Source organism: Papio anubis, unplaced genomic scaffold, assembly GCF_008728515.1.
Source record: "Papio anubis isolate 15944 unplaced genomic scaffold, Panubis1.0 scaffold128, whole genome shotgun sequence".
Classification (NCBI taxonomy): domain Eukaryota; kingdom Metazoa; phylum Chordata; class Mammalia; order Primates; family Cercopithecidae; genus Papio; species Papio anubis.
The window spans coordinates 41,737-57,098 of record NW_022161225.1 but is presented as its reverse complement, the minus strand read 5'-3'; the positions used below and the strand labels follow the sequence as shown (position 1 = coordinate 57,098).

At 38.2% G+C, this 15,362-nt stretch overlaps 1 protein-coding gene across 7 annotated transcripts in view; it reads right to left on the bottom strand.

The window, feature by feature from the left end:
* LOC116268517 (E3 ubiquitin-protein ligase Arkadia-like) overlaps positions 1-15,362 on the bottom strand; it is a 67,935-nt gene that overhangs the window by 12,031 nt on the left and 40,542 nt on the right. For 2 of the 7 annotated variants that reach the window (XM_031661311.1, XM_031661313.1), the window contains exons 6-8: positions 8,751-9,006; positions 3,015-3,363; positions 30-155 (exon numbers count right to left, since the gene is read on the bottom strand). In XM_031661311.1, coding sequence (XP_031517171.1) covers positions 30-155; positions 3,015-3,363; positions 8,751-9,006 — 731 coding nt within the window. Of the gene's footprint in view, positions 1-29; positions 183-3,014; positions 3,364-8,750; positions 9,010-15,362 lie in introns of all 7 variants that reach the window. The other 5 variants (XM_031661307.1, XM_031661309.1, XM_031661310.1 and 2 more) reach the window with 3 other exon arrangements.

Sequence of the window (15,362 nt, the reverse complement as noted above, 5' to 3'; positions counted from 1 at the left end):
ATTGTTTTGAAATTAAACAAGATACTGACCAGGCAGACCTCTCTGGAGCCTGTCGAGGATGTGAGGACATAGTCTGAGGCACATGAATATGATGCCCATGACCATAGTTTGGGTGCATCCTATGTGGATGGGGTGGGGGGCGTTCATGTGCCCGCCTGGAAACACAGAACACAAAAAGACCACTGGAAATAATTGAATAATTGGTTATTTCTTTTCTTAATGCAGAAAAAACCCCTAGTATTAATACTATAAACATCTACAGTCATAAAATAAATTTTATAACAATACCTTATAAAAATATATAAAATTATTTAATTATTAAGAAATCAAGAAACCATCACCTCCTCCACAAATTCTAATTGTTCATTTATTCCAGTGCTTCCAATTCAAATATCATACAAGGAAAAAGGTAATTTTAACATTATCTTGTACACTTTCTTTACAAGAGATATTTTAAATAGGAGAATAGGAATAGAAATAAAATTTTTAAAAATTAAATACCCCAGGCAAACATTGCAGGCACAAATAAATTATTTTATATAAACATTAAAGCAGGACAAATTGAAACCTTAATTTTGCTTCATTTACTCTAATATTGCAAAGACATTCAACTATTTTAATGGATGAAAGTTTAAGAGAAAAAAATGTTAACCTTATGCATTTTTTTTTCAAAACACATATAATGAGTGTTAACACACCTAGGAAACTTATATTTAGCTCCAATCATACTTTTTTTTTTTTTTTTTTTTTTTAGAGGAAGTCTAGCTCTGTCACCAGGCTGGAGTGCAGTGGCGATCTGGGCTCACTGCAACCTCTGCCTCCCAGGTTCAAGGGATTCTCCTGCCTCAGCCTCCTGAGTAGCTGGGCCTATAGGCGCGTGCCACCACACCCAGCTAATTTTTGTATTTTTAGTAGAGGTGGGGTTTCACCATGTTGGCCAGGCTGGTCTCATCTCTTGACCTTGTGATCCGCTCACCTCAGCCTCCCAAAGTGCTGGGATTACAGGCGAGAGCCACCGCACCCAACCTCCATTCATACTTTTTATTCTGCATCCCAGTTTACTATAATTTCTCTTCCTAAAGTCAGTTAACAGAAGACACTAAAACCAACTTAGTTTCAGGGATTCACTTTTTGTTTATTTATTTATTTATTTATTTATTTATTTATTTTAAGAGGCAGAATCTTGCTCCCGGATAGCTCAGTGTAACCCTGAACTCCTGGGCTTAAGTGAGCCTCCCACCTCAGCCACCTGAGTAGCTAGGATTACAGATGTGTGACACCATGCCCAGCTAAGATTCATTTTTATAGTCTAATTATTTTATATTAGTTTTTAACACATTTGCAGATTTTGCATGTTTATTCTAAACAACATTTTGCCAGTTACTGGAGGATAAGACTCTTAAACTGGCAATTTTCTACATAAAAGGCAGCAACAGCCAGACATTTGGGATATAATCTTAAATGACAGAACTAAAGCAAAAAGTTACACAAGAGCTGGATCATTAATTAGATCAAGAGTTTGGAAAACAGGTTATGTGAAGGATAAAACAGGAAATTTTTTCAGCTCTACAGGCCATACGTTCTCTGTTGTAACTACTCAGTCTTTGTAGTGTGGAAACAGCCACAAACAACAGACACTTTTTCAGTTTGTTTGTAACTGAAAAACTGCAGCTGTTTTCCAATAAAATTTTGTTTACAAAAATCAGTAAGCAGAATTAGACCAATAGAGTTTGCTGCTCTGAATATGAAAATCAGATCCTGAATACTCAAAAGAAAAAAAAAAGTTTCATAAATTTGAAGTACAGTATTTTTCATAAATTTGAAGTACAGTATTTTCACTGTCAGGTTTTGAAAATTCTATAAATACTTTTCTTCCCTCTGGTTAGTAACATTCAAATCTTTGATATCTTTAGATCTTGTTCCTCAGAATCATCAATTTTAACACTGATTTTTACTATGCGATATTGCAGAAACAGACAAAATATTAGTTCGCATCAGACTAGTCTGGATATTTTTAAAAATTGGTTTGCATAAAGAAATTACCCTGGGTCACATGGTAAAACTGGTCAGATTTTACTAAATAATCTGGTATAAACTTGCTTTTTCAACACATAAAATTTAGGAAAAGGCAGGGGAAGATTCTGGTTAGCAAAGAATCAATTTCTTATTGATTTAGTATAAGGATTTAGTATAGTTACTTTTTTGGGGAGAGAGGGAGAGACAGGGTCTTGCTATGTCACCCAGGCTGCAGTGCAGTGGCATGATCATGGGAGGATCATTTAAGCACAGGAGTTCAAGGACACAGTGAACTATGGTCACACCACTGCACTCCAGCCTTGACCCCCTGGGCTCAGGCGATCCTCTCATCTCAGCTTACCGAGTAGCTGAGACCACAGTAGTATGCCACTACGCCCAGCTACTTTCTTTTTTTTGTAGAGACGAGGTCTCCTTATGCCCAAGCTGGTGTCAAACTCCTGGGCTCATGTGATCCTCCTGCCTTGCCCTCCCAAAGTGTTGGAATTACAGGTGTGAGTCACTGCAGCCACCTATCTTTTGTTTTCTATTGTTGTTAAAGGAGACAAGGTCTTGCTCTATCACCTAAGCTAGAGTGCAGTGACACAGTCATAGCTCAGCTTTGACCTCCTGGGCTCAAATTATCCTCCTGCCTCAGCCTCCTGAGCAACTGGGGATTACAGGCATGAGCCTCACCCAACTTATAGTTACAAGTTACATTATTTCTAAAGACTTCGTGGTGTTTTTTTTTTTTTGGTGGTTGTTGTTGTTTGTTCTTTTTTTTAAAAAAAGAAAACAACAACAACGAAAAACAGTATTTTACTGTGTTGCCCACATGGACTCAAACTCCTGGGCTCAAGCAACCTTCCTGGCTCAGCCTCCCAAGCAGCTGTGACTACAAGTGCATGCCACCATGCCTAGTTAGATTTCAGAGTTGTAAAGACCAATGGAAGTAGAAGAAAAAGCAAGCTTGACTTTCTTTTTAAAAATGTAAAACATACGTTGGATGCTGCATCATCCTCCTCCTTTGAACTTCCATCCTCTGCATCACTTCATGAGGATGCAGTCGCTGTGCTGGAGGTGCGGTGGCTGGAATATGGTGCGATATTGGCTGGTGTGTAGGAGGAAGATGCTGAGGGATTGGTGCAGCTGTACTGGCTAAGTGAGTTGGTGGTGGGGGTGCCACAGGATGAGATGTTGCATGAGAAGATATTTGAGAATGGAAAGCATGTACGGGATGAGGAATAACATAATCCACTTGAGGTGGAGGCTGAGTCTGAGGAGGGGGATTTCCATGAGAATGCGGGCAGGCAGAAGCTTGATGATGAAGTGGCCTTGTCAAAGAGGCATCTGCAAGAAAAATATTTCAAGTATGTTACAGAGGCACCATGCAGTTGAACATATATTGCTATTATACATTCCTATTGTACTTTTAAAGATATTAGTAGATATTTTTATGAATACTTTATCAAGTATTCAAGCAACTGCTCAAGCAACTTGCTCCCTTCTTAGAATAATCTTGGATATCTTATGTCAATATATATTATAATTTAACTTCACTCAGTTTCACAACATTCTATTATATGAATATACCAAAATGTACTGACAAAATCCCCACTGATAAAAAAGAAACCCAAATGCTATGATAAATATCTGTGTATGTGGTCCCTCCTGCACTCACTCTTTCATTTATATACATGTATACACACACACATAGAGATCATTTCTGTAGCATAAATTGCTGTAAGTAGCTGTGGGACAGAAAGAAAAAAATAAATTTAGATGCCAGTTGATAAAATACCCTTTCCAAAAGGTTGCCATAATTAATATTTTCATCAAGAGTACACAGGAAGGGCCGGGCACGGTGGCTCACACCTGTAATCCCAGCATTTTGGGAAGCCAAGGTGGGCAGAATCACCTGAAGCCAGGAGTTCAAGACCAGCCTGGCCAACATGGCGAAGGCCCGTCTCTACTAAAAATACAAAAATTAGCTGAGCGTGGTGATGCACACCTGTAATCCCAGCTACTCAGGAGGCCAAGGCAGGAGAATTGCTTGAACCTAGGAGGTAGAGGTTGCAGTGAGCCGAGAACATGACACTGCACCCCAGCCTGGGCAAAAGAGTGAGATTCTATCTCAAAAAAAATAAAAAAAAAGGAGTACACATGAAGGCCTGATTACCCCCACACTACCACTAAATTTTTTTTTTTGAGATGGAGTTTCACTCTTGTTGCCCAGGCTGGAGTGCAATGGTGCAATCTCGGCTCAGTGCAACCTCCGCCTCCCAGGTTCAAGCGATTCTCCTCAGCCTCCCAAGTAGCTGGAATTATAGGGATGCGCCACCATCCCTATACAAAATTTTTTTTGTATTTTAGTAGAGATGGGGTTTCTCTATGTTGGTCAGGCTGGCCTCAAACTTATGACCTCAGGTGATCCGCCCGCCTTGGCCTCCCACAGTGCTGGGATTACAGGCGTGAGCTACTGCGCCCAGCTCACTATCACCAAATTTTTAAAATAAATGCCAATCTGAGAAAAATCTTTTATTTCTTGACCACTTGTATTTCTTCTCAGAATTATCTATTTACATGCTTAGCCTATTGTATTATTCACCTTTTTCTTATTGACTTATAAGTATTCTTTGCATATATGGAAGCTCTGTCATAATAGGGTGTAAACATTTTTCCAAACTGTCTCTCTCTCTCTCCCTACCCCGTGTCATCATCCCTGTGCTACATTAAGATGAAGGAGGCATATTTGTTTCCCAATAAATATGGAAGTAAAGTCCTTAATAAGATGGTTCCTCGCATTTCTTCATTCTACATCTTTATGTTTCAAAGTGACTGTTGAAAAATCCCTCTGAGGAATACACATCTTCCTTACTCTTAGAGATGTGCATCTACTTGACATGTAAAAAAAAAAAAAAAAAAAGTTTGTTTCCTTAGATTTCAATCCAAATTTCATTTTATTGGAAGATGTTCCTGGAAGTCTGATATACAGCAACAGCCATTCTCTAGTTTCATTACAGAAGAGTTTTCAATTTTTAATGCTTTTGATTCATTCAGCAAGGGCAGAAGTTAGGTAACCACAACTCAACTATATTTTTAAAGTATGCCTTGTTTGTATGTACTTAAAGGAAACTTTCAACAAATCTAATTTTTAAAAGTTGCAAGACAAATTTTTAAACCAATTTTCGAACAGTTTTCAAATCAATGCTTTACTCTTTGAGAAGGCACAAAGCTCAGTAGCTCTTAATCATAAAAAATGAATACGGCCGGGCGCGGTGGCTCAAGCCTGTAATCCCAGCACTTTGGGAGGCCGAGACGGGCGGATCACGAGGTCAGGAGATCGAGACCATCCTGGCTAATACGGTGAAACCCCGTCTCTACTTAAAAAAAGAAATACAAAAAACTAGCCGGGCGAGGTGGCGGGCGCCTGTAGTCCCAGCTACTCGGGAGGCTGAGGCAGGAGAATGGTGTAAACCCGGGAGGCGGAGCTTGCAGTGAGCTGAGATCCGGCCACTACGCTCCAGCCTGGGGGACAGAGCGAGACTCCGTCTCAAAAAAAAAAAAAATGAATACACTATGTTTATGATTGTTAACTATCCTTTCTCAAATCCACAGCATTTTTTCTAGTTTCAAAGTGTTTTATTTGTGTAATCATTATGCAAGACAATATTCACAAATATTACAAAATAAGAAGTTCTGTTTCAGAATGAGTCCATTTATTTAACTACTCTTAACACATCACTTTAATTCACTGTTTATCTAAACAAAACAGGTTGCTGATCATTTTAAGAATGACATAGTCTACATTCCCAAAAACCCTTTCCCTTCCTCTATTTGTGTTCCCAACAGTTTAAAAAAACAAAGTCTTGATATTGTTTCCTAGACATTCAACATATCACTTGCAGATGTAGTATTATGATTTGTTCCAACATTTACTCACTACATTCCTATAGCTTTACAGTGTAGACCATTTGCTTTGCTTTACAGTGTAGACCATTTGCTTTATGATTAATCATAAGTAGCCTTACCTATACCTCTCTCTCTCTCTCTCTCTTTTTTTTTTCTTTTGAGACAGAGACTCGCTCTGTCTCCCAGGCTGGAGTGCAGTGGTGCGATCTCAGCTCACTGCAACCTCTGTCTCCCGAGTTCAAGCAATTCTCTTGCCTCAGTCTCCTGAGTAGACGGGATTACAGGCGCCTGCCACCACGCCCAGCTAATTTTTGTATTTTTAGTAGAGACAGTGTTTCGCCAGGTTGGCCAGAGTGGGTTCGAACTCCTGACCTCTGGTGATTCACCCGCCTTGGCCTCCCCACAAGTGCTGGGATTACAGGCGTGAGCAACCGTGCCTGGTCTTTTTTTTTTTTTTTTTTAAGAGACAGGTTCTCACTATGTTGTCCAGACAGGAGTACAAGGATTATTCACAGGTGTGATAACAGCACACTGCAACCTTGAACTCCTGAGCTCAAGCAATCCCCCTGCCTCAGCAGCCTCCCAAGTAGCGGGAAATACATGTTCATACTACCAAACCAGGCCTTACGTATCCTCTCAATACATCTTATTAATAAGATAGCAAAACTTTTAAATAATAGCATTTCAAGTACAGTTCTTTTATCACTTCATCAAGACCATAAACCTTTCAAAAGCAAGGAGAGACATATTCTTATTGCACAAGTATTGTTGTTATACATATAAATGTACTTACGAAACAGCAAACTATTCATTTGGATCCAGGTATCACAATTTATAGCCAATAGAAATTATTCCCATTTTACAAGTGTGAAGAATGTAAGGACAGAGAGACTAAATAACTTATCCAAAGTCATTAAGCTAATTAGTGAAAGCTGGGAGGTCAACTCAAATCTATCCAATTCCAAAGCTAGCGCTCTACTACACCATACTGTCTCCCCCAGTTCATTCTGGATGAAAAAGGTTTAAGAACCACATGTTTCACAAGTGAACTAAAGCATACAGGAAATGTTTTTTAAAAGCATGGGCGAGTTGGGGAGAGAATACAGACACTCCTTCAGGAAAAGAAGCCCAAAACAAAGTCATCAAAATGTCTCTAACAGAACATAATACAATTTAAATTTCCTACCTTCATTCTCATTAATACACCCCTAATGAGGTGTGTAAATTGATGCAGCCCCTTGGAGAGAAACTTAATAGTATTTATTTGAAAGTTTATCCCTCTGACATAGCAATCGCATTTCTAGGAAGTTATACTATACATAAACTCAACCATAAACATCTTAAATGTCCATCAACAGAAGACTGATATAATATACAATGGACTTTATGGAAGTATTAAAAACCAATGAGCTTGATTTGTATGTGCTAATAAGCAAAAATCAAGATATACTGCTAAATTTAAAAACAAAAAGCAAGAAGTAGAATATGTTTGATTTCCCAGTTTTAAAAGGTAAGACATATACATACCTATAGGTACAAAGAAAATTGCTAAAAGCTTTTATAGAACAGTTGGTACCTCTGATATATTAAGATTAGTAAGCTGTGCGAAGAAGCTTTTAAATTCTCATTTTATATTACTCTGCACACTCTGAATGTTTTAGAATGTAACAAATGAGTCTAAAACATTTATTAGGACATTTTGAAAGGAATGAACTTACCCATGAACTGCTTCAGTATATTATTTTTAAAGGATAGGGCAGAAAATTACACATATTGAATTTCAAATAAAAGATGATCAATTAAAAATGAATACCATCAAGTATTACAAAATAGGCCATGCATCACAGTGGTACTCATACAAAGAATGGGCCCATTGGTCAACGCTTTGTAAAAACTGTTTCTAAATCTATTTTCCAATTTACACTTTAAATTTTAAGTTGCATTACTGAGAAGGTAAATAATATATTACCAGTTTCACTGTACACATTCTGGGTTGATCCCAGCCGTGTCTGCAGAATGCAGATTTTTTTAAATGACTGGAGTAGAAGAAAAAATCCAAGAAGATATATAACTGAAAATTACCCCTTGCCAGGTAATCAGACCAAAACACAAATTTCCTTGCTCACTTTCTGGTTCATTTCTGGCATGAATTTTTGGTGTTTATCAGCCAAGTGTTTATGAAGCTTCAATTTCATTATATTAGCTTATGATCTAACAAAATAGTAAATATGTTACACAGCCTTAGGGTATTTATCATTTCTTATGCTATCTAATGAATTTCAATTTCTTTAGAAAAGCATGCCTGGTTCTATTTTATTTTATTTTTATAGAAACCAGGTATCACTATGTTGCCCAGGCTGGTCTCAAACTCCTGGCCTCAAGCGATCCTCCTGTCTTGGCCTCCCAAAGTGCTGCAATTACAGGAGTGAGCCATCATGCCCAACCGTGGTTATATTTTAATTGCCTGCATCAAATGAATATAAAAACCCTTTTATAACTCCCAAAGCTTGCTGTGAGGAAATTTTGTCTTATGCCTCAGTTAACTGCTTGAGAATTCTTAAAATTTACTTTACTGTGCCTAGAAATACTACTCAACTTTCACATTTCTTCAGCTATCCTAAAGAACAAATCTAAATTCCTTAAGACTTCCATTCAATCCACCTCAATTTCATAATATTAACATGGGAAAAAACATAACCTACTCTTAAGCCAAGTAAATACTAAAAATTTAAGAACTGGGATTAATTACAGGTTATTTCATAAAGGAGTATAAAATATTTCATTGATATGCCTCTAGATTTTGTGTCCATTAAGTTTATACTTACAAGGGGGTGGCATGTAATGTCGACATGATGAGAGAGAGGGCTGTGGAGGGGGCTGGGGCTGGGGCTGCGCAACCATGCTTGATCCATAGCCATCCATTGATGATAAAGGTTGACTTGGTGCAGCAGCAGCCTGATGGCCAAAGATTGCGGTTCGGGAGGAAGAAACAGGGCAGCAGGGGTCAAATGCAGATGCTCCATGAAAACTGCCACTTCCATGACTTCTGATACCATTGTTGCTCAGGTCTACTGGCAATGCCTGCTATATAAAAAGAAAGTGTATTTTATCTTTCTAAAGTTTGGTCAAATGTTTCATGTTATATTATAAAAGTATTCCTAACACAAACGAAAAAATATAATCTTTAAATTAGTTTGAAAACAGTAAGATTCTTAGTGTGAAAAACTAGTGAGCACCAACAAAATACTTGCTTATCTTGTATTTATCAAGTGTATCTTGGATTGTGAAAATTGTAGTGGTTTTATAGTTAAACCAATTTTTAAAAATCAAGCATAAGATTTTATCACAAGATGAACAAAAGCTTAATAAAGTCTTTTTGTCTTACAACAAATACATCTTAGAAACTTTAAAATCATACTTCCATATTCTCCTTTATCCCAACATTATGACTAGTACTTTAGGATTCCTTGAGAAATCTATCTCTAGTACTATCACACTAGAGAAAATAGTAAGGTTCTAGGAAAAATCTTGTCTGCTCCAAGTTCCAAACTGTACAAAGTAAGAATTCAACTAAAACTCTAATAAAACAAACCTACATTATTCAAAATAACAATGGACATAAGATTTTTCAGACTAAATTATGAATTACCTTTGCCACTTAAAGCTTTCAATTGTTCAAAAAAATAAGAATAAAAAAAGTTAAACCACTGCTTCCTTTTATAGACACATTTATTGCATTTTATAGGCACATTTAGTGCTTTGCAGATGTTCAGGGTTTTTTGTTTTGTTTTGAACAAACTGAAGGTTTGTGGCAACACTGTGTCAAGCAAATCTATCAGAGTTATTTTTCCAACAGCATGTGGAAATTCTGTGTCTATCACATTTTGGTAATTCTCATAATATTTATATTTTTCTCATTATTTTATCTGTTATGGTGATAGTCATTGATGTTACTATGATCATTGCTTTGGGCACCAAGAACTGTGCCCATATAAGACAACAAATTTAACAGATAAACATGTGTGTCCTGACCAGATGTTTCCCTGTTACCCTCCTCTCCTCTCTTCGGGCCTCCCTATTCCCTGAGACACAACAACACTGAAATTAGGCCAATTAATGGCCTCTAAGTATTCAAGTGAAAGGAAGATTTGCACATATCTCATTTTAAATCAAAACAGACAAATGATCAAGCTTAGTGAGGAAGGCATGTCAAAAGCCGAGATAGGCCAAAAGCTAGGCCTCTTGCACCAGTTAGCCAAGTAATGAATGCAAAGGAAAAATGCTTGAAAGAAACTGAAAGTACTCCAGTGAACACACAAATGATAACAAAGTGAAACAGCCTTATTGCTGATCTAAAGAAAGCTTTAGTGATCTAGATGGAAGATCAAACCAGCTACAACATTCTCTTAAGCCAAAGCCTAAACCAGAGCAAGGCCCTAACTCTTCAATTCTATGAAGGCGGAGGGAGGCAACGAGGCTGCAGGAGAAAAGTTTGAAGATAGCAGAGGTCAGTTCATGAAATTGAAGGAAATAAGCTATCTCTATAAGATAAAAGTGCAAGGTGAAGCAGCAAATGCTGATGTAGAAGCTGCAGTAAGTTATCCAGAAAATCTAGCTAAGATCATTTATGGAAAGGGCTACAATGAATAACAGATTTTCCATGTAGACAAAACAGCCTAATATTGGAAGACGTCATCCAGGACTTTCATAGCTAAAGAGAAGTCAATGGCTGGCTTCAAAGTTTCCAAGGACTGGATGATTCCTGTTAGGGTCTAATGTAGTTGATGGACTTAAAATCCAACGCTCATTTACAATTCCAGAATTCCCAGGGCCCTTTAGAGTTAGGCTAAATCTATTCTGCCTGTGCTGCATTAACAAACAACAAAGCCTAGATGACAGTACATCTATTTACGTGGTTTACTGAATACTTTAAGAATACTGTTGAGACCCACTACTAAGAAAAAAAGATTCCTTTCAAAATGTTTCTCCTTGGCAAAAGTGAGACCTTTTCTCAAAAAAGAAAAAAGAAAATTGCTGTTTATTGACAACGCACAGTCACCCAAGAGCTCTGATGATGTATAAGAAGATTAATGTTTTCATAGCTGCTAACACAACATCCAGTCTGCAGACTATGAATCAAGGAGTAATTTCAACTTTCAAGTCTTATTATTAAAGAAATACATTTCATAAGGCTACAGCTGCCATAATAATTCCTCTGATCAATCTGGGCAAAAGTAAATTGAAAACCTTACAGAAAGGAGTCACCATTCTAGATGTCATTAAGAACATTTGTGGTTCATGGAAGGCAGTCAAAATACCAACATTAATAATTTGGAAGAAGTGGATTCCAAGCCTCATGCATACTTGGAGGGGTTCAAGACTTCAGTGGATCTTCGAAGTAACTGCAGATGTTGTGAAGACAGCAAGAAAACTAGAATAAGAAGTTGGACCCTGAAGATGTGACTGAATTGCTGCAACTCATGATAAAAGTTGAATGAGTTGCTTCTGACAGAGAGCAAAGAAAGTAGCTTCTTTCTTTTATTTATTTTATATATATTTTTGGAGACGGTGTCTCACTCTATTGCCCAGGCTGGTGTACAGTAGGGAAATCTTCGCTCACTGCAACCTCCGCCTCCCAGGTTCAGGTGATTATCTGGCCTCAGCCTCGCAAGCAGCTGGGATTACAGGTGCATATCACCACACCCGGCTAATTTTTGTATTTTTATTACACACAGGGTTTCACCATGTTGGCCAGGCTGGTCTTGAACTGCTGACCTCATGTGATCTACCTGCCTCACCCTCCCAAAGTGACGGGATTACAGAAGTGAGCCACTGCACCCGGTCTCTTTTACTTTTTTTGAGACAAGGTCTCACTGCGTTGCCTACACTGGAGTGCAGTGATACAAACAGGGCTCACTGCAGCCTCCACCTACCCAGCTCAAGCAATCCTCCCAACTTCAGCCTCCCAAGTAGTTGGGACCACAGGCGCATGCCACTGCACCCAGCTAATTTTTAAATTTTTTGTAGAGACAGAGTCTTGCCATGTTGCCCAGACTGGTCTTTAACTCCTCCCACCTCAGCCCCACAAAGTGTTGGGAACAAACGCATGAGCCACCATGTCTGGCTGGAAGTGGTTTTTTTTCTTTTCTTTTTTTTTCTTTTTAACAAAAAAATTGCAGGCCCCCAGAGACAGCATTTTAAAAAATAAAAAGAAAAGAAAAAACCTACAGCAAAAGTGGTTTTTTGAGATAGAATCTACTCCTGGTAAAGATACTGGGAACAAGACGGAAATGACAGCAAAAGATTTAGAATATCACACAAACTTAACGTATTACATTAGTACATCACATAAACTTAAAGCAGTTGCAGAGTTTAAAAGGATTGATTCCAATTCTGAAAGAAGTTCTACGGGTAAAATGCCATTAAACAGCATCATGTGCTACAAAGAAATCTTTCACGAAAGGAAGAGTCAATCAATGCAGCAAACTTCACTGTTATCTTACTTCAAGAAATTGCCACAGCCCCCCAATCTTTAGGTGCCACCACTCTCATCAGTCATAGCCATCAACATTAAGGCAAGACCCTCCATCAGCAAAAAGTTTACAATTTGCTGAAGTCTCAGAGGATTGCTGGCATTTTAAAAAAATGTATTAGCAATAAAGTATTTTTAAATTGAATTATTTTTAAACTGAAATATGTACAATAAGGTATTTTTAAACTGAAGTATTTTTAAATTGAAATATGTACATTTTTTAAACATAATGCCACTGTGAGGTGGACTTAGTACACTGTAAACATTAAATTTTACATGTACTGGGAAACCAAAAAATACATGTGACTTGCTTTACTGCAGCATTCACTTTATTGTATTTATTGTGGTTGTCTGGAACCAAACCTGCAGTATCTCCAAGGTATGTTTGTATTAGGCATATGATTTTAGAGAAAGCCCACTAAGTTGGGAAATAAACCAGAGGGTAGATTCCATTTCCACTCATCAAGTAATATTTTCCTCCAGAAGTTTTTTATTATTATTATTATTATTTTTGAGACAGGATCTCTGTTACCCAGGCTGGAGGGCAATGGCGCAATCTTGGCTCACTGCAACCTCCACCTCCTAGGCTCAAGCAATTCCCCTACCTCAGTCACCCACAAGAAGCTAGGACTAAAGGCAAGAGACCCCACGCCCAGCTAATTTTTGGTTTTTTGTTTCATTTTGTTAGAGATGGGGTTTCACCATGTTGCACAGGGTGTTCTCGAACTCCTGTGGTCAAGCGATCCACTCGTCTCAGCCTCCCAAGGTGCTAGGATTACAGGCACAAGCCACTGCGCACTGCCTTCCAAAAGCATTTGGAAAAATCCTAAGTAAAATGCTTTCACTTCTAATCTAGAACAAAGGCAAGAATCACTTCTTTGTTGTTTTTTTTGTTTTTTTTTTTTTTGAGATGGAATCTTGCTCTGTCACCCAGGCTGGAGTGCAGTCGCGCGATCTTGGCTCACTGCAAGCTCTGCCTCCTGGGTTCACACCATTCTCCTGCCTCAGCCTCCCGGTGCCCGCCACCATGCCCAGCTAATTTTTTTGTATTTTTAGTACAGACGGGGTTTCACCGTGTTAGCCAGGATGGTCTCGACCTCCTGACCTTGTGATCCGCCTGCCTCAGCCTCCCAAAGTGCTGGGATTACAGGCATGAGCCACCGCACCCGGCCACTTCTTCGTATTCTTAAATACAAACCTACTGCTTAGGTTCATTGGAACCATACTTTTCAAAATGTGATTAAAGATCATAAAGATCTGATGTTATATATGCATTATACACAGGAACTGTTCAATACTGGAAGCTGAGGGGCTCGAGATGATAAAACCTAGGGTAATGCATTTGTCAAAGGCCCAAGTCACCCAGCTGTCCTCAGGGGAACCACAGTAGTCTTTTTAGTTTCAGTGAGCTCTAGGCTCAGGGGGAATAATAGAAACAAAAGGAACTCTGGGTGCTGAAAGGAAAGGGGAGTAATGATACAGAAGCTGGGAAAGAGAAAAGGAGGAGCTCCTTTTTTTTGTATTATTTATCTACAATCAAGCATATATCTGTTCTCCTTCTGTTGAATTAGCAAATGCAATGTCTGTCTTCAATTCAGGTAAATAAGGTTTAAGAATAATGTTTTAAGAGTGAATTTAGGTTATGGTTCCAATCCTTTCCCTACTATTTAGACTAAAATTAAAATTAGATGTGGACTACAATATCAACATCTTATGAAGGTGACATTTCATCTTATCTTCATCTCCAGTCAGTGATTAAGAACATTCCCAGAGTAAAGTAATTCCTAGAAGAAACTGAGGGTTAACATTAAAGAATAAAGGGAAAAAAACAGTAATGAGAACCCTCTTCTTCACAATTCCAACAGTTCATTCAACTCTTATTCTCGAAAGACAATCAAGGGTAAGCAAGATGAGTATAGTGATGGGACATAATAATTGGCTTACGTAGATTATAAATGATTTTGTCCCCATCAATAAAATCCATTAGGTAACGTGGTGCCTCGAACTTTGTACTAAAGTTCAGGAGGATTACTGACGGAATTTGCAGTGGATGCAGCCTCTCGAGATAATAAGGCAAGACCCCTCTTAAAAACAAAAAACAAAACAAACAAAAAAAGTGTAGTGGGGCGTGGGGAAGTGAGGTTGTGTGATGCGGCAGGTGGGATGAAAGCCACATTACAATGCAAGTTGCCAGTGAGGATTATCTACATGACTACTGCATTCTTAGGGTCTGTAGGTCTAATTTTTCTTTGATCGCGCACAACTGAGCACCAACTGGCAGATATCTACAAAATCCACAAATCTAGGTTGCCTTTTGTTTCTTCGTTCCTCTCTTACTTTCTGCTGTCGCCTAAATAGGTTCCAAAGGAAGACTATATGAGGTTATTTTATGAGTATGACAATTTTAAAGTCCTACAAACATATCTGTTGTCTCTAAAATCTCACCTCTTTACCTTCAAACCCCATTATTATCACCCACCTAATGCCTGGAATCCTGCTGATTCTTCTCAAGTTTTGTTTGCAGTCTAAATACTTCTCTACTAATACTTATAGATGGGTGAAATGGGCTATAATGCATTTTTACACCAAAATAACAGAACTGTAAAGAGATCCCACCAGCAATGAATCAAGCTGAAATAAATAATGCAAGTACACTTGATGTCTCAAACTAGGCTATTGTTTGGTTAATAATAAAAACATTCTGCAAACAGATTTTAAGTGTGCTCTTAATGTAGAAAAGTGCTTATAGATCCAAATCTCTACCCATTTTCCTAATACTTATAGAATATTTGTAACCAACATAGCAAAGAAAGTTATACTTCCTTCAAGCAGATCCTTTCCTTCAAATCACCTGGGAAATTTTTCTGAAATGCCCTCATTCCCATGAGAGGGACGGATCTGACCA